Raw genomic sequence first — 27794 nt, 5'->3', positions numbered from 1 at the left:
TTACAATTTTGCTTTTCTAACTGAATCTTCTACTGACATTTAAACCATCAAATACTCAGGATGAGCACAGTGACTTTTCCTATGGAAGCATGCTGCTTAATATATTGATATGCCCCATCTTCTGAACTCTTCAGAAAATATTTTTAAAACTTGTGAAAAACTGAGTTACCACCTCACAGATGTTTATTAAAGTGCGTATTTCTGCAGTGCTAAGAATACTGACACTAGCAAAACAGAAACTATACATCCATTAAGTAACTCCCCATTTCTCCCTCATTTTTCAGTTGCTCAGTCCTTTCTGACTCTGCAGCCCCATGGACTGCAGCACATCAGGCTTCCCTGTCCGTCACCATCTCCTGGAGCTTGCTCAAACTCATGTCTACTGAATCAGTGATACCATCAAACCATCTGGTCCTCTGTCATCCCCTTTCCCTCCTCTCCTCACTCCTTCCCAGCATCAGGGTCTTTTCTACTGAGTCAGGTCTTAGCATCAGGTGGCCAAAGTATTAGAGCTTCAGCTTCAGCATCAGTACTTTCAATGAATATTCCATTTCTCCCTACTCCCAGAAAAAATTTTAAAATGTATTTTTAAAACCTTGTAACATTAAGGTTTTATGAAAACAAATCCATACTTCTAGTTGTCATATAGAGTAAAGCCCAGAAACATATGAACAATTTTATTTTGCATTCCTTGAAATTTCCTAAACCTAGAAAAATTTTTGCTCCTCTTCTGAATAAACCTGAAAACACTGAACATTTCTTTTAAAAACACCTTTCTAAAAAGTGCTGCTGTGAGGATAGGCAACAAAATTAAAACCATTTCCAACCTAGTTTTTAAAAAATAAATGTTTATTTCAAGTATGAAAAGTAATGTTTAAACATTATTCCAAAAACTGTATTCAGTTTAATAAGTATAAAACGAGACTTCTGACAAAAAGTTAACGATTCAGTATAAAATACTAAAGAATATACTTCGACATTCACAGTGAGCATTTCTGAAAAAATAAGTTTTGCTAAAAAGTTTTCAAAACAAAAATACAGTCCCAGAGGAAATAAACTAGTCCTTAAATAAGGAACAAATCTCCCTTAGGATGGATAGTTAGCATTTCAAAACAAGATTTGTATAAAAATTTCTTTTAAGATAATGGTACATTTGGTTCAGTAACATCAGAATTCAATAGCTTATGGTTTCCTTGACAAATACCGTAACCTATTTCTTATGTCTGATACCCACAAAATAAGGTTCTCAAGCCAATTTAATTAATTTCAATGATATGTATAACCTAAGGGGTAACCAGACTCAGAAATTTTATCATGGCAATCTTGAGTATTTCCAGAAAAATATTTAACAGAAATTTTCTGGTGGTAAGAAGAATTAAAGTCTCAAAATTATTCTAAAGGACTGCTACCAAGACTCCTGCTTCTCTTCTCCATGTACAGCTTTTTGTAGGTTTGAAACATTGCTTTTGAATCTTTTACTGGGTTTTGTAGTATCTCAAATCCATCTGCACTGCAGTTTCTCTTGGAGAGCCTTGAATTAGCCAAAACATTATCATCTAAGGAAACAAAAATTTTACTTTGTTACTCTTAATGTTAGTGACCAGTACAATCAATATAAATTGAGAGGGAAAACATGCATTCTTATCTGCAATAGAGAGTAAAGTGTAACAAACAATGGCTCTTTACCTACAGAATTATAATGTATATAAACAGGACATCTTGCCTCCCCTTTACTACCTCATCCCCATCTTCACTGACGAGGGCTATTCTCCTTTATCTATACCCCTACCAAGTAAAATCTCTTATCATTTGCGTACTTTTAAGAATGTGACTCTCCTAACAGCCATTTAAGCTAGCAATATAAAATGCACCAGGGCAAGCCAGTTCCAAAGAGCACATGGAAGTACAGTTTGCATATTCTGGCCTTACTATGCATGAGGTATTCTAAGAAATATCTGTATTTCTGTTTCTTTCAACTACAGTGCGATCATTAGTCTCACTATCCTTTGATGGGCCCAGCCAGCTATTCCTCTTTCTGTGCATTTTAAAATGTACCTCTTTATCTGAGAAGCTATTCCAATTATGAGTTCCTATACTTTGCCTTCCTGCTCTAGCCATTCCTTTCTGGATTAAATGTCCTATTTTACTTCTTCCAGCCAGATGGGTCAAGTACTCTGTCCTCTTAATTATTATTCTTCATTTTTTGGTCACAGAGTATGGTTACTGTTAAATTCTTAATGTTTCAAGTTCTTCTCTGACCACATTAGCGTTCTGTCCTGAATGCTGATCACTGAGGTGGGCTCTAAGTGGTTTTCCACTGGATTCTGTCACCTCCTCTTCTACCTCAGCCTGACAGTTTCACCTGCTCCATTTACATTCCAACCTTTGCCACCAAATTTACTGTCACTTATCTAAAATGTATTTTTTATAGCCATCTAAGAATTGATGACCTTTGCTTTAAGCTTGTTCTAGTTCTCTAGCCTCTTCATCTTGGTATGCTTTTTCATGATTTCCTTGAGTTTCATTAGACTTTTGACAGAGCTCCAAACTTGTTTCTTAGCTTTCCTCTCACCCTGCCTGCGTGCAGCTCTGCTCTGGGCCCTGGTTTGTGTTTTTTTCATCATGAACCTGAGCACTATGTCCCACCTTCACTGTTTATTGCTCATCCTGTCTGCAGTTATCTTCTTGTCTGTTGTTTAGCTCATGATGTTTCCTGAGCCTCTCTGGTCACTGCGAATGTGTCTGTCTTCTGAGTATTTTTGGACTCAGGTCATGCCATCTCTGAGGCAATGAGGCAAGTTATGTCCCCTCCCACTTCCAAAGACCTTTTTTGCCCCAATCACCACATCCATTTATATCTTTCTCATGTCTGTGTTCCAACTTTAGGAGTGTGTTTTCTACTTTCTCACGAATTCATTTTTTGCACTTTCCATTGTCTTCCTATTCTAATTAAGATTTCATTCCTTTTTCTTTTGATTTGATTCAGCTGAATTTTTTTCCCATATACATCTTCAATGTAGAAGACTCAAATTATACATGCCTGTTCATATATATTTGTTTTTTAACTCTTCTGTGGGCTTCCCTGGTGGGTCGACAGTAAAGAATCCACCCGCCAATGCAGGAGACATGAGGTCGATCCCTGGGTCTGGAAGATCCCCTGGAGAAGGAAATGGCAACCCACTCGAGTATCCTTGCTTGGGAAATCCCATGGACAGAGGAGCCTGATAGGCTATCGTCCATGAGGTTGCAGAAGAGTTAGACACACCTTAGCAACTAAACAACAATAATAAACCTTTGTCACACTTCCTCTCTTGCTTCTCTTTATTGCTGCTATGTGACTTTAATCAAATGATCTAACCTTTCACTGATAAATACGAATATCTTTGTCTACTTGGTTTGGAAAATTAAATTAACTTGCAAATAATCTAACTGAGGGTAAGCTAACAGGCCTGTGGGCCAAGCCCAGCCTCTACAAGTTTTAGTAAACTTTAATTGGAACATAGCCCATATTCATTTGCTATTTTACAGCCATTTTTTCATGTTACCGTAACATTAGAGCCTAGTATTTAGGAAACATGATTTGCAAAACCTAGTATTTATTGGACATGGTCTACACAGGAAAAGTATGCCAACCCCTTGCCTAAGTCAAGGGGAGAATTTTCTTCTTAAAAGGAAACAGATCACTACTTTTCTGTTCAAAGCATGACAGAAAACATAGGAGAATGTCTTCCCACTACTCATTCAAACACTGAATCATTTTTTAAAAGAAATATGGATAAAAACCAAGCTTCACAATAGTTTCAGAACTGTAATCCAGCTTAGATATGAGTGTCAGGTAAGTAAAATAAAAACTTCAAATAGATAAGTTTTACCTATTTCTTGGTTGGCTTCCGGCATCCTTTTCTCCTCAGTCACACATTTTAACCAGTCTTCTTTTGTACTTTTTATTCCTGAAACTATTTAAATATTCATTTTCAGATCTCTAGACTTTGCTACTCATCTCTTCTAGTACTATAATGAAGGAAAACCACGTAAGCCTAAAACAGATTTTAGAAGGCATTAGGTATACTCACACATTAACTCTAAAAAGGGCCTGGAAAAATGCTTTCTCCATAGGAGGTGACTGAATCTCACAATTAAAAAGTTTATCTTCATAATGTAACTATGCTTCTCTCACCTGGACTGAACACCAACACATGACAATAACTTAAAGGCATGACACAGAACATACCTCACACTGCTGCATCTACACCCAATGTTTCTGTTACTATCAGGTCCTCAGATTCTAATAATCTAGTTTTAAGAATGAAGTGTAATCAATACAAATTTATACGCTATATACTCACATATCCATACACCTTCCAAGAAAAAGTAACTTATTCATTGTAATTTTATACACCCCAACAGACACTGTCTGAACAGTGCAAGAGAAACTAAGATTTCCATTCAAATCCTTTAGTTTTCCAATCTGGGTTTCTGCAACACAATGTTTTGCATATACTAACTACCACCCTTAAATATTTCCTTACTACCACAAATATTGAGTCCCCTATTTTCTCATTTCATCTTGCACTGTGTTGAGAATTCTATCCGTCAGCTAATGAAAAGTCATGATTGCCATTATGGGGTATATGAGAAGGTACCACTTTAACCTTAGTGATAAAATAGTCACCAACTGACTCAAAGATGGCAAGAAGTCGAACTACTTCTGTATAAACAAAAAGATTTCATTAACAATTACAGCTATTAATATTTAGACCAAAACTTCAAAATCACTGGGGGTCTGAAATTGTAAGCCCAAAGAACTGAACAAAAAAGCAAGACTTAAAATAATGTTTACCTGATACTTTTATAACTGCTCAAAGAATGTTCTTCACTCCTTAGTGAAAAGGGAGATCTTTTGTATTTGGAAAACCTTGCAAATTTTATAAACCTTGTCATTAATGTGCATGTAATATAATTTACAACAAGTGGGGCAAAAACTTTTAAAACAAATATTGACCAATGAACTATCAACATACTGATAAAACCTCAGTAAATGCAAAATAAGTTTAAGTGTTCCCGAGCTACCCAGACATCAAGAGAGGTGCTCTTCCACTTGCTGACCTCAATGCATTACACTTTTGCAGACACCAGCAAAAAAAAAATCATACTGGACCTTGCACAGGGGCTTGCTCCTTCCTAGGTGTGTGCTGCAGATCCTTCTGGTCTTCAACAGTGTTTGTATTTTTAAACACTCCATCTGGACATAATTTAAACTCCAGCATGCTTAGTTTTTCCGTGGTATCTTTCACAGGTAATGGGTTCTTAGATTTACTTTCCGGTCTCTTTTCTTTAAGCTTCCTGGGTGAATTGTCTAATTTTGTAAGACAAATGCGCTCACGTTCAGTGCATTTAAATGCAACTCTGTTCAGATACAGCTTCCTTTGATCCTTTGTTTGGGACGACATTTGGCTTAATTCACCTTCATTATTTATATTATTTAAGTTTTTGTCTAGCTTGGTTCTATCAATCCACATTTTATCAGACTGCTTTCCACCAACTGTTCCTTTAATATTCCTTGAAATATATGTTTTAGAGTCTTTGGAATGATGGGTTTTGATGCTTTTACCATGGCCTGTACCAATATTTAATGATTCCTTACAGGTCTGTACACTGCCATTGGGTCTCTCATTTGATTTCCCAGAACTTTCCACTTGCACAGAAAGTTTACTGGGCCTCATATACTGAGAATCACTACTTTTCAGATAGTTTTTCTTTAATGCTTCCTTATGCTTCTGCCTTGAATACTCCTTTGGTGATAGAACTCTATTCATTTTAGATGAGCTATCCTTAGAGCCCGAGGATTTAACATTTGATACTGTCTTTTCTTTAATCCAAGCTCTTTCATTTGGGGTTGAAAAATTACAGAATTTAAATGCACCACCTCCCACATTTTTATTCTGCTCTTGTTTATCATGTTTCTTCCTCTTTATCTCTGAATCAAGTATGATCCCTTCATCTAATTTCCTTTCTTCCAAAGATTTTTGTTTAGAGCCACCTGATTTCAATTTTCTCTTTTCTGGTGATACTGACTGTACCAAAGAACCATTCTTCATATTCAAATCTTTAGTTTTGCTTGTCAAAAAACTCATCTTTGGTTTTAGTGGCCCTAAGTTTTGTGCTATGAACTTCCTCTGCAGGATCTCCTGAGAAAATTTTGTAATTTTATTAGCAGAATGAAAATTTGCCTCATGAAATTGTAGATTTCTCTTTCTTTTGTGACTCTGCAAAGAATCCCGTTTTTTATCACCTTTAGATAAAAGTTGACCAGATAATTCTTGCTCTGTCCTTAGTGAACTGTTACGTTCTGTTTTGGATTTGTCTTTTATATTGCTGCTTTGCTTTGTTTCAGGAAAATGTTTTTTCTCAACTGAACAAGTCAGAGGAATCTTTGGAGGATTATTTGGAGGACTGTTTAATGCAACAGGAACATCTCTGTCAGAGGTTCTCTCTCCTTGTTTATAACTCTTGGCCTCTGAAGGAGAACAAGGATTTATCTGTTTTTTTTCTTCTGAAGTTGACTTCTTAATGGAATTACACTGGCATTGAGGTACTCCTTCATAAACCATAGAGAGCCACCCCAAAGCACAGCAACGGATATCATCTTTTTCCGAATCCAATGGTACAGAAGCACAACGTTCTTCAACTCTGCGTGCCTGTGGGTCACACTGGTTCTCTTCCTTTGTTACAGGCTTTTCTTTCTGAGGTTCTGTCAATTTGTCTACCTCATTGGGTTGATCGTCCTGTTCAGGAAACAATTCTTTCATCTGATCTGTGTTTAATATTGTAATTTGTATCTGGTCTGTTGAACCTTTGGAGTCACAATCAGTTTTACCACAAGTTTGAGCTTCTGAAATTTGGTTTGCCATCTGCTGTACCACAGAACTTTCATGCATGTTCACAGGTTCGATACCATAGGGAAACTCTTTTAAAAGTTCTGACAGCTGATCATGTAGGTATAAGATAGATGTCTTATCATGGAGACTTTCATCTGTAGTAGGATCCTGTTCAGTGTAACTGCAGGACAAATCAGCTTCCTGAGGATAACTGTCCTGCTGAGTAGCAGCTGATGAACATGTACCATTTGCCATGCTTTCATTTTCAGTGATATGCTCCAAACTGCCTTCCTCTAGAATTCCACTCTTTGCTTCAACACATTTCAAAGGTGACAGTGCTGGAAGTTGCAGTGATTCTGACTGATCTGTTATTTTATTTGAAACATCTGTGCACTGCACAAATTCATCTTTTTTAAAGTCAAAGTCTTTACTTTCAGTGATGTTTTCTAAATGTTCATTTTGTTGTCTACTATTCATCATTTGGTGATTGGGTAGAGGTTTCTGTGGCTCAACTTTTTGCAAAGGGAGCAAGTTGAATATCTCTGCTATTTGGGAATCATAAGAGGTATCACCTTCCACAAGAGAACAAATACTGCCGATCTGTAATACATCACTGCCCACACTACTACTGTCCTTCGATATATACGATGTTTGCTGATCACTCACAGGACACTGGATATCTGGTTCTGATTCATTGTGCTTTCCTTGATTGGTATTAGGTATGCCTTCTGAATTAGTATTAGTTGACTCACTTTGCTTGTCCTCAATTAGCGGGAAAATCATGATGCCTGTAGTACTTGTTACTGGTTCATTAACATTAATCTTCAAAGCAGCAGTATTTTCCGTCAATTTATTTTGTAAGCTACAAACACTGCCTTCTTTAATAACTGGATACACCATTTCAGGTAAAGCTTCAGATGTTGTATCTTTGACAGACAATGTATTGACATCTGAAAGAATTAAGGGTGATACTACAGCAATCCCTTTTGTAGTAATTGTTCCTGAAGACTCATAATTTTGTGCTACCACTGATGAAATAGTTTCTTGTGAGCTGTTTACTATCTTATTCTGAGAATTTCCCACAGGTGAAAATGGACTACTCTCACAGATGGGCGCAGGCTTTGAAACTGCAATGGCTGTTGTGTTTGTTTTTGACTCATTATCCTGTTTTTCTTTGGTAGGTTCTGAAGGTTGCTTTTTCCACAAAGACAGACATGTTGCTAGCAATTCCATGGAAAAGTGAGAGCCACTGTTAGAAGACACCCCATTAAATGATTTACACTCCAAGCAAGAAGTGTCTGCGATTTTGGCATTTATATTACAAGTCCTTGGAGGATTTACAGTTTCCGTGGTTTTCAGTTGGTTACCAGTGTTTTCGGTATTTGGATTCATTTCAAAATTATGCAGTTTAGAATCACGAATACGTTCACCAGTGTCTTTTAATAATTTCTTCTGAGTTTTACTTCCAGAAGTAAGTAAACTGAGAATTAGCCTATTTTTATTTGGATATTTTGAAATATATTCCTCAGATGATGTAGAATGAGGAAGAAAAGTTATTTCAGAATTAGTTGGCACATTTTGTGCAATGCTGATAGAATTTCCTGATGAAAGCTGGGTGTTATTTAATGGTGCCTGAGTTACCTCAACAGTTGATGTCTTTAAAGAATTTACAACTTCCAAATCATGGACTTGTTCTGGTATTGGCAACTTTTCTGAACAGGCAGAATTTAGTAAAACAGAACTGACTTGGTTAAAATTTCTGTCCTGAAGGTTGGAACTCAACACACTATGTGGTCTATTAGTTTCTTCTGCAGATTCCATTGCTGTTGGTGGTTTATCCTCTACAGTCTCTGGAGTGACTAGAGTTAGCTGTGGTCCAGACTGGATTTTGGCAGTTTGTTTCAGAGACAATCCAGAATTTTGAGCTGGTTCACTATAAGAGGTATTAGGTGTTTTAATACAACCTGCTGCCATCAAGAGACTTTTATTAATTTTAATTTTCCTTGCAAGGTCTGAAAACTTCTTTTTTATCTCTACTAATGTTTTAATATCCCTCACTAACTTTTCTTTTGTGGCACTTGTGTCTAGTGCTTGATTTGAAGTTAGATTTTGAGAATCCACTCTTCTCTCCTGATTATTTTGAGCAAGAGCCTGAGCACCAGTCACAGATGATCTAACAGGTTCATTAAAAGGATGATTGACACTGGTATTTACTTTCAAGTTATAGGAACTTCCCATCATACTGAAATTTTCATTCAGGTTTTGCCACTGCTGTTGAAAGTCTCTACAAAAGTCTTTCCTCATTTCAGGTAAGTGCATTTCTTGACTCTGAGGAACTTCCATAGAGGATTGTTTAACAACACGTGGAGTACTTTGCAAAGACTGGCTTGCATATCTACAGTTATAAGGAGGAGGAGGTCTTTTGTCAGTTTGAGTAACTGCATATTGATATGATGGTACAGCTGCAATCTGCTTTGACTTAAATGTCAATGCAGGATTTGGAGATTGATTATTTTTAACTTGGAATGATACAGATGACATAGGGTTTTGTTTCTGAAGAGCAGGCTCCTGCAAAAAGCTTCGTGGTGAATAATTGTATTGCTTTGGAAGTGGTCTGTAATCTTGATAAGTCAGTCCACTGGATGCTCGCTGAGGTGCCCAATCAACCTGTTGCTCTGATAAAGGTAGGTTTAGTCTTGTGTTTCCTTGGTAAGTTATAGGAACTCTTCCAGAATTAGAAGGGATCATATGTAGTTGCATAGAATAGGTATCTGATGTTAGAAACTGATTCTGTAGTGCATGCACATTGGGTACATTCGTTCCAAAACCAGTTTGATGAGATACAGTTGCCCCTGTATGAGAAAGTGTAGAACTCCCCATTGGTGAGTTCAACCATACATCTGGTGTAACTCCTGAAGAAATCTGCAAATCATGACTTAGTTGTTTGGGTCCTTTAACATTTGCATATGTTATTCTTTCTACTGAAGTTTGTGAGGTCACAATGGTCCCACTATGCAAATCAGAAATAGGGATTTGTGGAGGAGTCTTATGATTCCTGATGTTGAGTAGTGGCTGTGAAACTGGATGTGAATTACTGAGAAACAGGCATGGTTCTTGGTTACTTCCAGTATGGAAAGAACTTTGAGATGTTGTGCTAAGTGTATTTACTAAACCTTGCTCCAAAAAAGATGCTTGTTTTTTAGGATACTGTGGTGGTAAGGTGACACTCTCTGGTTTTGCATTCCAATTCATTGTCAAGTTGATGCAGTATCAGTGTGTTAAAAGCCAACTGTTTTGAATGCCAGGAATCTGTAGGAAATAAACATCTTTTATTAAAAAGCTGTTTGGCCTGGTCAGAATTTTTAAGATAATTTCCTCAGCTTACCTTTATTACTAATGCTGACCATGTCAATCAAAATTCCTGAAACCTCATACTAGACAAAGCCTCATCTTCAATTCAGGTAAGAGAAAGAGCAAAGGAAGATGCAACAATAAATATGGAAAATCTCAATAAAATTTTCAGTGGTGTTTAACAGAAACTCATTCTACTCTATATAATTAGCAATTTTTTTTGCTACACTTAAGAGACAATTACTTTCTGTATTTATTTATTTTAACCAGCTCTTTATTCTAAGATATCCATACTCACTGTAAAAAATTTTTAAAAATAATCAAGCATATCCTATGAAGTCTTTACTACTACTGTTCATCTCCAGTGTCTAACTCCCTAGGGCTATCTACTACTGTTAACTTTTCTTTCAGAAAATTTCTATACATAAAAATCACCAACACATAAAATCTCATTCTTTTAAATCAGAATCCTACCAAACATGCTGCCTACAGTTTGCCTGATTTTCATCCCTATAACTAGGACATCTTATCATTCCATTACACATATACCTATCTCACTGTCTGCATAAACATTCCACTTTATGAGTATATCAATATTTAACCATTTCTCTATTGATGAATACTTGGTTTTCTTAGGTTTTTGCACTTATAAACTATCCTACACTAAAGCATGTATTTATGCTTTTATATTTGTGCTAAATGTTCCTGGAAATTTCTACAAGTGAAATTCAAAAGACATTAAAATTGTTTTCATAATCAGTGACAAATTGCCTTTCAAACAGATTGAAATAAATTATACTCTCACCAACACTTACATGAAGTGAAGTCCCTCAGTTGGGTCTGACTCTTTGCGACCCCATGGGACTGTAGCCCACCAGGATCCATGGGATTTTCCAGGCAAGAATACTGGAGTGGGGTTGCCATTTCCTTCTCCAGAACACTTACATGGACATATCTAAAAAATGGACAAATGTGTAACCATAATGGGCTTCCCTGATGGCTCAGCTGGTAAAAAAAAAAACACCCGCCTGCCAATGGAGACGCGAGCAACATGAATTCAATCCTTAGGTTGGGAAGATCCCCTGGTGAAGGAAATGGCAACCTGCACCAGTGTTCTTGCTTGGAAAATTCCATCAACAGAGGAGCCTGGTGAGCTACAGTCCATGAGGTCACAAAGTCAGACATGAATGAGTGCATGTGTGTGCATGTGTGTGCACACACACACACACACACACAACCGTATTAAATGACAGGGTAAACAAATTTGACTCAAACATATTAATAGTATGCCAAACAACTACAGAATACACATTCTTTCTAAGAGCACAAGGAATTTTTACCAGTATTGACCATATTGCTAGGCCATAAACAGATCTCATTTTTGAAGGATAAATATTTCAGATTAATTCACAGTGGAATTAATCTAGAAATTATAGAAGGAACTAGGAAATTGCCAATAATTCAGAAACAAAGAATGCAGTGGGCTCCGGTGTCTCTTCCTCTAAATATCCAATAGGATATCAGTCCTACTGAATAAGATTCCACCCTTATTGTCAGGGACGTTTAACTTTAAGGGATCCAATATGTTGCATTTTCTTTCTTTGTGTGTCATTTCTCAAGGATTCTCTGTTCCTTATCAGTTCCTGGAATACAGGAAGAAGTAGAGCTGCACACAGTTCTCATGACTGAGATCACAGGAAAGAGCACCTGCTTGGATTCCCTTCAGTGACTCCCTTCAGTAACCTTGTACTTAATAGACTATCCATTTTGTTGCAACTGGTGGAATTTCATTCTTTTTAAGGGCTGAGTAATCATTTTACTGAAGATATATAAGCATGCATTTCTGCTAATAAAATACCCTTGTTCCACTAGAGACTTGGGTCCCCCACGTCCTTCTTTCTGTCTCTGGATAGTTCTTCGGAGCGTGGAAGCCTACCAAGCTCACTTTCTCGCCCAGGCTTTCAAGACCTCCTTGAGAGGATGCCATGGGCCTTCGTGAGCAGTACAAGTCCTATGTATGGGCTTTATTGGTTTTCCCTGTAACCTGAGGGATATTGCTCTTTCTCTCTTTCTTTTCGTTTACTCCAGTCCCCAGGTCCCGGTCTGTAAAAGACCACAACACTTTATGACCTCATTAAACCTTAATTATCTCCCTTAAAGGCCCCATCTCTAAATAGTCTCACTGAGGTTAGAGCTTCAATATATACATTTGGTGGGAGGGTAGAATAGAGGACAAGACATAAGACTGGACAAGACAGTTCAGTCCATAACAGGTTCCATCCTCATATTAACATAAGACTTGACTTATTTAATAGAAGACTGGGAGACTGGAGGAGGTGGTGAGGAATGATTAGAATCTGTGTATGTTGTGAAGGAGGAAATCACAGAATTTGCTGACAGATCCACTAGGACATGTGAAACAGAGAAGTCAATAAAGGAGAAATAAAATGGGTTGATGTATGTTTAAAAAAAAAAAGACTGGGAGATAATCTCTGCATTTATCATATAAATTTAAGAATGACAAATTAATCCAAGGAAAAGACAGAGTGAAATAAATAATGAAAACAGAGATTAAACAAGTCACAAGTTGGTGAAGAATAAAAACTAATAAGCCTCTGTCAACACTGGTCATTAAAAAAAAACCCTATATTGGGAAATGAGAGTATCACTAGACCCTATAGACATTAAAATGATAGTGTATTTATTAACTATTTTCAAAACATTTAAAATTTACGTGGAATAGAGAAATTCCTTGAAAAAAACATACCCTAACCAGAGTTGACATAATAAAAATACTCTCTCTTTTAAAGAGGGGACACTTATATTTACTGAGCCTCTGATACCAAAGCTGAAAAGAAAGACAATTAAGATGTCCATCTCTCAGAAACAAACACAACATTCCTAAGCAAAATGTGAGCAAAATGTCACACAGTGACAGACTGTATTTTCTTGGGCTCTGAAATCACTGCAGACAGTGACTGCGGCCACGAAACAAAAAGACACTTGCTCCTTGGAAAAAAAGCTATGACCAACCTAGACACCTGATAAGAAGAACTGATTCATTGGAAAAGACCCTCATGCTGGGAAAGATTGAAGGCAGAAGGAGTAGGGGGCGACAGAGGATAAGACGGTTGGATGGCATCACCAACTTGACGGACATGAGTTTGAGCAACCTTTGGAAGTTGGTGATGGACAGGGAAGCCTAGCGTGCAACGGTCCATGAGGTCTCAAACAGTTGGAAACAACTAGGCAACTGAACTAAGAACAGTTGATAAAATTCATTAAAAGGACAATTGTATGAAACAAAGAACAGACGTTTCCTTAATTTTGATAAATGGTAACTTTAAAAAAATTTAGCAACAGTAATATTATTAGTAATAAAACAATTTAAACAAAGGCACCACTATCACCCACTTCTGTTCATTGTTGCACTGAAGATCGTAAAAAGTGTTAAGAATTGAGAAGGAAAATATACAACAAACTTCGTATCAGTTATGTAGAATATCCAAAACAACCTGTAGATCTTTTAGATCTATTACATTATGGATCAGAGTGCACTCAAACTAGATTGAAGAAGGCACAAGTTTTGGTTTTATGTGTATTATTCTTGGGAATATATATGTTTACTTTTGTATTTGCTCATAACTAACTTAATAGTCTTTCCTGATGGTTCAGAGAGTAAAGAATCTGCATGAAATGCAGGAGACCCAGGTTCAATCCCTGGGTTGGGAAGATCCCCTGGAGAAGAATGGCAACCCATTCCGGTATTCTTGCCTGGAGAACTCCATGGACAGAGAAGACTGGTGGGCTACAGTTCATGGGATCATAAAGAGTCAGACATGACTGACTCACTCACACACACAATGTAATAGGAGGGAGCCTTTCAAGGCCTTGTGAAATCTGTTTGTCCTGACCTGTCATTTGATCAAGGTACTAAAGAAACCTCCTCTCTTTGAGATTTTAATTTGTCAGGGAATGTCAGATCATCCGTATCCATCATGACAGCATATATTTTGGTTTAAAAACAGGTGCTAAGAAGAAAGAGCTATATTTTCCTCACAGGCCTTCTCCCAGCAAAGCTCCTTGAATAAGACAAGTGACCAGGGAGAAGTATAATACAAACTAAAAAGCTTTAACTATAAGACTTCCCTGGTGGTCCAGTGGTTAAAAATCCACTTGCCAATGCAGGGAAAGGAGTTTGATCCCTGGTGTAGGAAAATTCCACATGCTGCAGGGGAACGAAGCCCATGCACTGCAACTTCTGAGCCCGTGCATACCCCGAGTCCATGGTCTGCAATAAGAGAATCCACCATGATGAGAAGGCCGCACACTACAACTAGAGAAATCCCATTCACAGCTAGAAGACCCAGTGCAGCCATGAACAAACAGCAGTACTGAAAATATTGATGGTGAATTCCCAATAATTCCCTATTTCTTATGTGAGCTTGGGGGGTGGGACACTGTTACAGACTGAATTCTGTCCCCCCTAAATTCATATATTGAAGTCTTATCCTCCAGTGTGACTGAATTTGGAGATACAGCTTTCAGGAAGGCAATTAAGGTTAAATGAGGTCAAAAGGGTTAGGACCTTAATCCTACAAGATTAGTGACCTTACAAAAAAGACACCAGGTACATGCACACACAGGAAAAGACCATATAAGGAGACATAAACAGATAGCTGTCTGCAAGCCAAGAAGAGAGACCTCAGAAGAAACCAGAAACTTTTATCTTAGGCTTCCAGACTCTAGAACTGTAAGAAATTTATTGTTTAAGCTCAGCTGGTAAAAAAAAAAAATGACCAAACTTTGGTCATTTTGTCAGAGCAGTCCCGGCAGACTAATAAAAGAGCCTATAGTAGTGTACCATTAGTCACTCAGTTGTGTCCGACTCTTTGCAACCCCATGGACTGCGGCTCACTAGGCTCCTCTGTCCAAGGGATTCTCCAAGCAAGAATACTGGAGTGGATTGCCATTCCCTTCTCCAAAAGAGCCTATTGGTAGGAAGAAAAATGTTCTTTAGGAGTAATTTGGATGCTCTTTATGAGTGATTTGGGGTTGTCGGATTCCGCCCCCCCGACCTCTCGCGCAAGCACAGAAAAACTCAACATTGAACTAACTAAATTAGAAGGAGTTAAGGGAATTTCCTGGGGGTCCAAAGGTTAAGACTCTGCACTTCCACTGCAGGGGTGCAAGCTCCATCCCTCGTCTGGGAACCAAGATCCCACCTTCTGCTTAGTGTGCCACCCACCCCCCACAAAAAGGAGGGAGTTAAAAGTTTTCTGATCTTTTTTTCCTGACTACAGTTTCTACTTCTGGATACAATATATTCTTAGATATTTTAAAAATATATTTTAATGGAGATTACCAGAGTCAGGATTTCAATGGTATATCATTTAACTTTTTCTCGGAAAAAAACTTTTTGCTCCCAAATCTCCATACCCTCTGATCACTCCCAACTTGTGACAGCCATAGCACTTACCTAACAAATTCCAACGAAGGCTGAACCTCTCTGCACAGGAGTAGCCAAAGTTATCTGGGGGGGGGGGGGGGGAGGGGAAAAAAATCACACAAGCCAATGGACTGAGTTTATATAAACATATAGGTGTACAACAATTCTACTTTATTCTGCTGTAACTTTAAAGTAGTTTTATTTTTCCCACTCTTCTCTCCTCCCTGGTCCCCAGAAACACCAACCCATAAAACATGCTCCCCCTACTCAGGGGCTTATATTTCAGAGGAAAAAAAATAGCACTATCTGCCACCCTACTATCACCAAATCTATAAATCACAGCCTAGTAAATGTAATCTGTATTTACAGTATCAAATCTCTGTATTTAAAATCCTACCTCTGGGAATTCCCTGTGGTCCAGATGTTAGAACAGCACTTTCACTGTTTTGGGCCTGGGTTTGATACCTGGTCAGGGAACTAAGATCCCACATGCCTGCCTTGAGCTATGGCATTAAAATAATATAAAATCACAAATGCAACAAATCAGATTTTAGGATGCTTACTTAACACCCTTAAAGATAGAAACAAAAATGATTTTTAAAGATAATTTTATTTATTGTTTTTGGCTATGCTACGTCTTTGTTGCTGCAAGGGCTTTTCTCTATTTGTGGTGAGAGGGGGCTGCTCTCTAGTTGTAGTGCTTGGGTTTCTCGTTGTGGTGGCTTCTCTTGTGCAGCATGGGCTCCAGGGCATGCAAGCTTCAGTAGCTGCAGCACATGGGCTACGCAGTTGCTGCTCCTGGGCTTCAAAACACAGGCTCAAAAGCTGTGATGCACATAGGCTAGTCACAGGACTTCTAGAATTTGTGAAAGATGTTTTCCATGGCCTGTATGGAAACTTCCTTATGTGTTACTCTGTAGCATGTGAGTTCTTCCCAGACCAGGGACTGAATCCACATCTCCTGCACTGGCAGGTGGATTCTTTATCACTGAGTCACCAGGGAAGCCCCCAAAATGACTTTCAAAAATAATTTGTGCTTTTAGAAAATAACTTTTAAAATATACATTGAAAAAATTATTAAAGCAGCTAAAATGATACATTAGAAAATATTCACTTAGTGCAAAAGAAAATGGTGAGAAACAAAAACACATGAGACAGAAAATAAAAAGTATAAACAGCAGATATAAATCCAACTATATTAACAATTGCACTAAAAGTGAGTGGATTAAACAATTCAAATGACAGAATGTCAGATTACTTTTTTAAAAGGGCTAGCCAACTATATATTTCAATAGGTATACCTTCGATTCAAAGATAAAAATGATTGAAAACAAAAGGATAAAAAAAGATATGCCAACAGCCATAAGAAAGGCAGAATAACTAAATACATTATCAGAAAAAAAGACTAAAACCAAAAATTTTTCTCTACATAAAGAGAGACATTTTATAACCATAAAAGGGTCAATCCACCAATATATAACAACTATATATATGCACTTCAGAGAGCATTAAAATATAAGTAAAACATACACAAGTCAAAAACAGGCAATTCACCAAAAGTCAAAGACTTCAATTCCCCACTTTTGGTAATGAACAGAATTGGCAGGGGAAAAAAACACACAAGGAAATAGGAGTTCTGAACATACTATACACACCCACCTTTCTAGTTTATAGTGGAGATTTTATAAAAATTAAAAAACTATAATACCTTTAGGTTGTAGGTTAGTACACAGCTGTCCATTGGATGCTTTGTAGTTTTAAGGTTGTCTGCTCTCTGGCAGTTACTACAGATTGGATCCAACAGTTCATGTACTTTTGTCAAGTGGTAAAAGGGTCAGCAAGCAGTCTAGTGATGGGTGCACATGCCAGCAAGCCACCTAGCTCTAGATTTTTACATTCTGTTGCAGGGAATGCTCCTAGCTATGAATAGCTATAGGTAAATTAGCAAGCCCTAAATAATGATCCTTGATATAGCTGGCACAAAGTTTGGCTCTACTAACCCATCCATCTGAATGCTGGTTTTACAGTTTGGAGAACAAGCAATATTAATCTGCTGATGCTGATAAGGTGAGGTGGCCCTCACCAGGAGGGGAGGCAAGCAGTCCGGGTGTGTTGATATTGATAAAGTGCTAGTGTCTACACTGGGCGGGGGTGGTTCACAGTCATAATTCATATATTCCTATTTCAAAGAGAATCCATGGAAACATTCTGTGTGTCATCACAAAAACAATCTTTCAAATTTCTTAATTAAAAAAAAACTTTTATCCTGAAAATAGACAAAAATTTAGCTTTGACGATCCCTACATTTATATCTTACATATTATTAATATTACTTGGTGTGAGAAAAAGTGGGAAGAAAGCAAGTCACTAAAATCCATGGCTGAGTAAGCAGTGAACAGCAAGCTGTAAACTGCAAAATTAAGATCAATTTGTGAAGCAGAAAAAAAGAGGGAAGTCAATGGCTGCAGTAGACTAAATGTAACAATGCCTGTGGATTTTCACATAAAATTTTCATGAAGACCTCACTAACATTAAGACTTGTGAGTTTTTAAAAAATATTCTATATCCATACAATGCAAATATGGTTTAACTGGAAAGCCTCCTTTATTTTAAAATCAGCCTTATCACGGAAAATTACAAACCAAAAAATAACCTAAAAATCATACCTTTAAAGAATAATCATATTAATACCTATCTTAAGCACATGTGCACAAGCACATACAACCGCCAACAGAAAGAACTCTACTGAAATGGACCTCTCATGGTTTCCCATGACTAAGCCTACTTTAGGTTAGACAAAATAGTAAAAAACAGAACATGAGAGGACAAATTAGGCCACATGATTATCTTATATGCAAGGGTAACCATTAATTTATCAAAGAAATTGGAACATTATCATAGTGAAAGATAAAGCTATTAAAATCGAGAGAGATGGGTTTTTAAAAAGGCTGTTTCAGGGTAACCTAAAAGATGCATATATAAGGACTTCCCAGGTGTTCACTTGTTAAGACTCCATGCTTCCATGGCAGAGGTCACAGGTTGGATCTTTGGTCAGGGAACTAGGATCCCACATGCAGTGCTCTGTGGCCAAGAAATTTTTTTAAAAGGATGCATATCTATAGTAGTTGTCTAGAAAGCTTTGATAAATGTTTGTCAAATGAATAAACATTATCTATACCTGCTGAAGACCAAGTTAGAGAAGTCCCTATTTAAAGTTGTAGATGGGAAAGTCTTCACCCCTCCCTTCACATCTGTGTCAACCATAAACATCGCATGATTTCATCTGTCAGCATTCCAGTACCTCAAAAATACAGGATTTCTTAAAAAAAATGATACTCTTCTCATACCTCAAAAACACTTGTATCTGTTCTGGTATTTTAAATTGGACCTTTTCCTTATGGCTTTCATTCTGCTTCTGTTTCTTTGGAGAGTCCCCTGTTGTGGTTAAATTGAGGAAAACTAGTGTTTTTCATTTAAAAACTGATCTGCAATGGAAAAAGGTACAGATACTTTTAAAAAAGTCAACGAAACCACAAATACCAGCAAATATAAAACCCACTTCCGAGGAATTCCAACGCATCAAGATTTACTCAAGCTATTTCAGGTCTGGCTTTTGTGTCCGTGCCCTTGAATTAGGCTTTCAAGATTAGACTATCCTAAATTTTACATTTATAATACAACTCCATAAGTAGTAAGAGCTAACCTTTGAAAATGTATGTCAAGAACTGTACTGAATGCTTTGAATGCACTGTCACATTTAATGGTTACAACAAATGCATGAAGCCAAGCAGTCCTAAGCAGAAGGATGAGGGCTGGCAGGGCTGGAAGTCCCACTGTCCCAGCTTTTGGGCTGGCTTTCTACACTGCTGCAGAAAGACAGCAGATTAAGACTGAATGGATTCTCATGAAGTTTTTTTTCTAACACAAATAGCAAAACCAACATCAGTGTCCTTAGTCCCATTAGGCAATACAGAGGTGGATGAGAAAACAGACTGCTGAGAATTCTAAACTGCAGTCATTTCATAGCCTGCCACTATACCCCCAAAGGAAGGAGACAGTCAAGTCTTTGGTGCAACTGAAACGAGGGAGGCAGAGAGAATCACCTTGTACCATTTTTCAGGAAGCTGCTTATCAACGTTTGTACCAGGAAGACCTGTGGGGTGTGCTGTCAAAGTATCAGTCACCTGAGATTAAACAAAGCTTTCCTGTGAGGCCCTACAAAAGGTCACCAGAGCACCATGGTGAAGCTGTTCACCTCCATCTCTGCTCTCCAGTCTTTCAGGTATCCAGCTCCAAACATGATTCAGAAGCACAGGTCAACTCAATCAGCTACACTCTTCAGTCACTCAGTGGTGTCTGACTCTTTGTGACCCCACGGACTGCAGCACGCCAGGCTTCCCTGTCCTTCACCATCTCCTAGAGTTTGTTCAAACTCATGTCCACTGAGTCGGTGATACCCTCTGACCATCTCATCCTTTGTAGTCCCCTTGTCCTCTTGCTTTCAATCTTTCCCAGCATCAGGGTCTCTTCTAATGAGTCAGCTCTTCGTATCAGTTGGCCAAAGTATTGGAACTTCAGCTTTGGCATCAGTCCTTCCAATGAACATTCAGGATTATTTCCTTTAGGATTTCCTTTAGGTTTGATCTCCTTACAGTCCAAAGGACTCTCAAGAATATTCTCCAACACCACAGTTCAAAAGCATCAATTCTTTGGCACTCAACCTCCTATTTAAGTATATTTCTACTTTGTTAACACTGGGTAAGGGTGACTAGTCAGTAAGTCCCAGCAAGATGATGATCACACTATAACCAGGCTCCCAATATGTTCCAGAGTCCACTAAGGTTCACCATTCAGCTCCCATAAAGTTAGGATGAAATGCCTCTAAAGGGACAACTGATATAATCTTTTACTCTGTTAGTTATTCCTGTCATTACAGGCACATTATAGTGATTGCTTTGGTAGTCCCAGGTTGTTGACAGGATTCTAAGAACTGCAATGGAGGCATTTTGTTGTCATGACCCAGATTTTATAAAACCAGAGGCTGACATTAATGACGCAAAGAGACCCCCAAGTACCAGAAGAGACATACAGGACATAATCTACCTTATCTTCAGCAGGGTCAAGTAAAGGATGACAGATCCAGCAAACAGTTAAATTCAGAGCCGTAACTACATTCTAGAAAATGTATACAAGAGAGTTCTGCTTCCCCTTAATCAGAAAACCGTGAGAAATCATGACTAATAGGATGAGGTTTTCAGGCCTTTGCCCAAGGACACAGCTCCAAGGACGTCCACTCCCCGAATCAGCAGCTGCTGAGTTTCCAAGTATCCTTATAATTAAGATTTTCATTTGGCCTGCAGCTATGTTGAAGATAGTGGTGACAGTCTAGGGTAAATTAATGACTTCTATGCACCCTCAACCCCCTGATCAGTACTGTCTTCCTTCCCCAGCAAGCACAAGGGAGCCACTCAAATTCTGCTGTATGAGAAATAATGTGAAAGTATAAAGTGAACAATCCCGTGCACCTGAGCCACAACACTTTGTCAAATAACATGACTGTATAGAAGGAAAAAGTAAAATCTGATAGAATTTGTGGCAGTGACTCTTTAGGGACCTAATGAAGCAGTGACCCACTGGAGATCAATTTCCATCATCCTATAAAATACTGAGGTAGAAATCATTAGGGAGTTAGTATAGGAACTCTGAGACCTCAGCCTGTTTCAACAAACATCCCACTCCATTAACCTAAAACTATATCCTTTGTTTCGAATTCCTGGCTCTCAGAGGAATGTGTCCTTGGTCTGATAAATTATCAGCTCTCGGATCCAGGAAAGGGTAGTAATTAACTTCTGTTCCATATGCCTGAGGGAAAAACAACTGGTGATCATTAATCTTTAGCCCCTTCATCTGGTCCACTGTAAAATGGTGGGGGGTCATGAGAAAAGGTCAAGGGATGGCGACTTAATGTCTAAGAAAACTAAGGATACCAAAAGCAGAAAAAGGGAAAAAACAAACAGTAAAACTACAGACCAATTTATTATGAATATAGATGGAAAAATCAACAAAATGCTAGCAAAACAAAGATAACAGCATATAAAAATAATTATATGCTATAATGAAGTGGGACTTATCCCAGAAATACAAGATTGACTTGTCTTTTTTTTAACGTAGAACCAATATCCTGTAACACACCAATACAATAAAGGACACAAACCACATGACCATCTGAAATGGAGGTATAAAAAGCATCTAACATGACTGAAATTAAATTCATCCTAAAATCCAATGTCCTTTCAGATAAAAACACTACAACTAGAACAGAAGGGAACTTCCTCAATTTAGTAAGACATCTAAAAAAAAGTGGTATATTCATACAATGGAATTACTACTTTGCAATAGAAAGGAATGAAAGACATGCTTTAATATGCTTTTATATGAATGCATCTTGAAAACATCATGCAAGGTGTTCAGGGTCGTAAGAGACCACATGTTCAGAATACACAAATCTATAGAGACAAACTAGATTAAATGGTTGCCTGCAGATGGGTAGAATGGAGAGTGTCCGTTAATGAGTACAGAGATTCTTTCCGGGGTCAAGAAAATGTTCCAAAAGTGACGATGGTATTGGTTACATAGTACTGAGTATATGCAAAACCACTGTACATGGTAAATGGATAAATTGAATTGTATGAATATAACATGTGAATTGTATCTCTCAACTGTAGCTTAAAATTTTTTTTTTCCCAGTTATTAGCACAGACATGGGCACATGACACAATGAACTACAGGCTTCTGGCAGAGCACAGACAAAAGGCATGTTCTGTGCAAGTTGAAGCTGACTGATCATATACCTGGAGATGTTAGGGCTATCCAATGAAGGCATGTGTGCCTGAGAATGAAGTCAATGCCAAAGCAGACAGCAGAGCTCAAAGACAGCGTTTCAAGTCTTTACAACTTTCAGATTCAAATGTTGGATCCAGTCAAACCTGAAAGTCAAGCCACATGGAACCCTTTAATTTATATGATCCAATAACTTCTCTTTGGGAACTTAAAAACTAAAAACTTGCTTATGACTTTTTGTTTCTTAAAACCTAACTGGACAACATAATTTCTTGTAACACTCTGCAATTTTAACCACAAGATTTTATTTACAAGTGATTTCAGTTCAGTTGCTCAGTTGTGTCTGACTCTTTGAGACCCCATGGAATGCAGCACACCAGGCTTCCCTGTCCATCACCAACTCCCAGAGTTTGCTCAAACTCATGTCCATCGAGTCGGGGATGCCATCCAACCATCTCCTGCCTTCGATCTTTCCCAGCATCAGCGTCTTTTCCAATGAGTCAGTTCTTCACATCAGGTGGACAAAGTACTGGACACAGTTTTCATTTACAAGTGAAGCCTTGCAACTTAATACATCTCAAGAGAATCTTGGTGATTGTCACAAAATCTCTGCAACCATTACATATAACTATATGTTTCACTTGAGAAATTCTCTGCAACCATTACATGTAACTATATGCTTCACTTGAGACATTTACAATAGGCTAGCCTCTAACATTGCCCTTCAGTTTATAAGCACTCTTATGATATCAAGGATGGATATACCACAGAGCTGTCAGAATTCGTCAAAGGTCCATAAGATACTTCTTTACAAGGTTTATTACAAAGTACATTTTAATTCGCATTTCAATAGATTGGGTTGGTAAACTGGTTAAGGGGGCGAGAAAGGATGAAATAGTTGGGATGACATCACTGGACTCAGTGGACATGAATTTGAGCACACTCCAGGAGATAGTGAATGAAAAGGAAGTCTAGCATGCTGCAGAGCATGGGTCACAGAGTCATAAAGTCTCAAATGGAATGTTTTCTGAGCCTGTTTCACACAGAATATGCCTTTGTGGAGCTAGGGGTGGCGTTGCAGAGATGACTGATTTAAAATGAAAAGCAATTCCTGAAATTCACCTTTCTAAATCCTTTTTAAACATTAGGTAGGATCACTTGCACTGAACATTTGCACTTTATCACATCTAAAACATTGCTAATCTAAATGGGAAGTGGTGGTGGTTTGGTCGCTAAGTCGTGTCCAACTCTTTCAAGTCCATGGACTGTAGCCTGCTGGGCTCCTCTGACCATGGAATTCTCCAGGCAAGAATACTAGAGTGGGTTGCCATTTCCTTCCCCAAAAATGAAAGCGAAAGTCACTCAGTCCTGTCCAACTCTTTGCGACCCCATGGATTATACAGTCCATGGAATTCTCCAGGCCAGAATACTGGAGTGGGTAGCCTTTCCCTTCTCCAGAGGATCTTCCCAACCCAGGGATCAAACCCAGGTCTCCAACATTGCAGGCGGATTCTTTACCAGCTGAGCCACATGGGAAGCCCAAGGATACTGGAGTAGGTGGCCTATCCCTTCTCCAGCGGATCTTCCTGACCCAGGAATTGAACCAGGATCTCCTGCATTGCAAGCGGATTCTTTACCAACTGAGCTATCAGGGAAGAAGAGTCCTGTATATCCAGAACAGGGAATATAAGGCTTTTGGACAAATCTGCCCTGGCTGGAAAATTTTGTAGAAGCATTGCTGACTTCAAACATTCCTGCAGGTAAAAACTAGAGTTGCATCTGGTACTTCCTTACAAAAATAGAACTTACAGGATCTACAGGGAAGGGTTTAATCAACACAAAGCTGATAAATTGGTTTCGAGTTTAAATGAGTGAACCATCATCTCTTATAAGACAGGCCATAAAATATATTTTCTCTAACATGGCAACAGTTAAAATTTATTAAGCACTTACCATTTACCAGGAGCTCTTCCAAGTGTGTTATATCTACAAAACTCATTAACTTATTTTAACAATCCCATGAGGTTGGTACTATTGTTATCCTTATTTTACAAAAAGAGAAGTTTAATAATTCTCCCAAGTCTGCATAGACGGTAAGTGGAAGAGCCAAGACCTGATGCTCAGCAGTGTGACTGCAGGGACCATGGTCTCATATCATTACAGAAAGTTTCCTAATACTACTTGGAGTTTACAGGATGGACGCCCCAGAAATGACCACTTTGGCTGTATAGGTCCCTATTTTAGGGATCAGTTCTCTCAGAGTTCTGTTCTGTGCTGCCTTATCCCATGTGCCACAAGTAATGAATTTGAAAAATAAAATAAGAAACAGACCATGTAGAGAATAATGTTAATTAGACCTCTTCTTTAGTAATTTAGAATTCCTTGTTATGTCAACTGTATTACTTCTCCTCAAACTTTGTCATCAAATCCATTGTAAGCTGGTGGTGGTGTTAGCTACTCAGTGCTGTCCAACTATTTGTGACCTCAGGTACCGTAGCCCACCAGGCTCTTCTGTCCACAGAATTCTCCAGGCAAGACTACTGGAGTGGGTAGCCATTCCCTTCTCCAGGGGAATCTTTCCAAGCCAGGGATCAAACCCAGGTCTCCAGCATTGCAAGTGGATTCTTTACTGTCTGTGCCATTGTAGTTTAATACTGAACCAATACTGGTTCAGCTTAATCATTCTGTTCCACAACAGATAAATTAGAGTAGACTACTTAAAGCTAACACACTTACCTTTAAATATATTACTCCTTTATTACTGTATATGCTACCATTTCCCTCCAAACTTGTCAGTACCACTCCACACAGTGTTTACTTCTTTGGTCCTAGGGACAGCAATAAACATTTTATAATTGATAATAAATTCAATATAAAATTTGTAATTTTATTTTATTTATATAAAATTCACATTAAAATTATAATAAAGATGCATACTAATCTGCTTACTTGATATGACATTGCTGCTCAAACCGTGTTAAGGCTGGATCAAAAGCAAACTAAGCTTACTGAATTCTTAAGAAGGCAAAGTAACAAATAGAAACTGGGTCTGCCGTAAATTACCATTTACTTTTTAAGTGATAATTCAAGTGCACGCCTCCTGACCCACTCCTTCTATCACTCGAAACACTTTCAACTTAACAATTCTTTATCGAATTAGAAAATGAGAATCCAACTGCACAGGAAAAAATAAAACCATAACTCTTTCATGTTAACACCGAATAGAACTCGTTTGGTTTACAGTTAACACATTAATCAGAAAAATCCCCAAACAAGCTCTGCGACGCGTCTATTTAAATACACCCCCAGCTCATCCCCTTCACCTACTCTTCTTTTTATTTTGAAGGCAGACACTAAAATATTACAAATAAATTGTTTTCACGGAAACCATTCTCTGAAAACTTGCTGTTCCCAAAGGACATCTGCTTAGGAAATTCGTATCCCTCGAGAACATCTAAAATCGGTACGCATTTGTGCATTTAAAAATGCCTCGAGGGACTAACTACTGCCGAGGAACGGAAAGCGACTCCGGCACCAACGTGTTTGCGGGCCACTTGGAGACCCAAGCTAAGCAATTTTGTTTTGGGAGGTTCGGCCTAATGGGGGTGGGGAAGAAGGGAACACTGGAAAAATAAATTCAAAACAAAGATTTTTTTTTTTTTTCCAAGCCAGCGACAGGAAATCATTAAAAACATAAGCCACTCTCACATCCATCAGTCTAACCAATCGCCTTGCAGTTTAACAAAATGCGTCCTCGCAGTCGCCACCCGCGACCTCTATGGTGAGGAAAGGCGTTCTACAGAAACACCCGGCGAGGCGCCGCCCTCTGATTCGGGGTCGACGTCCGCCCCGGTTCCCGGCCCACCCCGCGCGGTGGGCGGGCACCGAGCCGAGCCCGGCGGGCCAGCCTTCACCGCTGGCCAGAGGCTCGAGCCCCCGGAGAGCCCGTAGCCGCCGCTCAGTCCCCACCACAGAACAAAAGCACTCGCCGCCGCACACCCAGCCCCCGCCTGCGGGCACTTGGGCTGCCGGTGCCCCCCCGCCCCGCCGAGAACTCGAGGAAACGTGCGAGTGCCGGCTGGAACCAAGTCCCTACTTACCTACCGGAGCTGAACCCAACCGGGGCGAGCCGGGAAAACGCAGCTCCTCTCGGCCCCGGAGTTTAAGTCAACTCGGGTCCGCCTCCAGGGGCGGGTCGAGGGGGAGGCCGACTCCCGGAAAGCCAACCCCGCCCCGGCGCAACGGCAGTAGCGAGACCCGGTATCCGGTACCGGGGTCCTAGTGCCGCTCGGATGAAGTGGAGTCCGGGGAGCCCGGCCCTTCGGTTATCTCCCAAGCTTGCACAGCTAGTTCATGTATCTGAAGAAGACAACTTCTCAAACAGTGGCTCTTTGTCTTTAACTTGCATCAGTATCTTTTGAAGATTGTTAAAAAGGGACTGAAAAGCACCACCTACAAAATTACCCATTCAGTAAGTCTAACTCCGGGCTGAAAATGTATATTTCTAACAAAGGGGAACATCCTTTAACACAGAAAAACTTTCTCAAAGGAAATAGACTCTTTTTGCCTGAGGATTTCTATAGATCAAAGTTGTGAAAATTAATACAGTAAAGGGAAACCTCACCAAAATAGAGTTGAAAGGCCAGAAGGGGGAGCTGTCATACAGTACGGTACCACTCTGAGTAAATTACAGAAAGAATTGTCAATTACAGGGCCCGACAGGAAAAGATGTAAGCTGTCCAACAAACTTTTTGACCAACCCATACATTGCGGCTCCTAAAAGAAATAGACTACCCCACAACTCAGCCAATGAGAAACTGTCACCCTCACTTTTCCCCAATGAAACTTCCTTCAAAAGAACTGCTCCCAAACTCCTTTTTCTCCATAAAGTAACTTTGCTTTGTTTGTTGGACTCTGGCTTTTGCTATAGTTTGCTTGACCCAAATTGCAGTTTAGTTACCAAATGCAAACTGACACTGCCTGCTGCATGACTGGCCAATAAATCGAGGGGCCAGTTGTTGGAACAAAGAATAGCGACTTTATTCAGAAAACCAACAGACAGAAGAGATGGCAGACCAGTGTCCCAAAGAAACATCTTTTTTTTTTTTTTTTTTTTTTTTTTTTTTTTTTTAAATTTTATTTTATTTTTAAACTTTACATAACTGTATTAGATTTGCCAAATATCAAAATGAATCCGCCACAGGTTTACATGTGTTCCCCATCCTGAACCCTCTTAAACCTGAATTAGAATTCAGGCTACTTTTATACTAAAGGGG

At 38.8% G+C, this 27794-nt stretch overlaps 1 protein-coding gene across 17 annotated transcripts; it reads right to left on the bottom strand.

Moving 5' to 3' along the window:
* Positions 1–828: 828 nt before the first annotated feature.
* RESF1 (retroelement silencing factor 1) lies at positions 829–26734 on the bottom strand. 17 transcript variants are annotated; one of them, XM_055573531.1, is made up of 9 exons: positions 26619–26734; positions 25255–25346; positions 22530–22664; positions 19026–19163; positions 15709–15762; positions 5159–10187; positions 3873–3956; positions 3041–3157; positions 1418–1556 (listed from the first exon to the last, which is right to left on the bottom strand). In XM_055573531.1, exons 6-8 carry the CDS (start codon positions 10128–10130, stop codon positions 3045–3047), a joined length of 5169 nt encoding a protein of 1722 aa, XP_055429506.1. In that variant the 5' UTR covers positions 10131–10187; positions 15709–15762; positions 19026–19163; positions 22530–22664; positions 25255–25346; positions 26619–26734; the 3' UTR covers positions 1418–1556; positions 3041–3044. The 17 variants fall into 17 exon arrangements, with proteins under 17 accessions (XP_055429386.1, XP_055429431.1, XP_055429394.1 ...); XM_055573411.1 differs by lacking the exon at positions 3041–3157 and having other exon boundaries at positions 829–1556; positions 26619–26732; XM_055573456.1 differs by lacking the exon at positions 3041–3157 and having other exon boundaries at positions 829–1556; positions 19026–19113; positions 26619–26732.
* Between the last annotated feature and the right edge of the window lie 1060 nt (positions 26735–27794).

The sequence above is a fragment of the Bubalus kerabau genome, chromosome 1 (genome assembly GCF_029407905.1).
Source record: "Bubalus kerabau isolate K-KA32 ecotype Philippines breed swamp buffalo chromosome 1, PCC_UOA_SB_1v2, whole genome shotgun sequence".
Taxonomy (NCBI): domain Eukaryota; kingdom Metazoa; phylum Chordata; class Mammalia; order Artiodactyla; family Bovidae; genus Bubalus; species Bubalus kerabau.
This window is presented reverse-complemented; position numbering and strand designations above follow the sequence as displayed.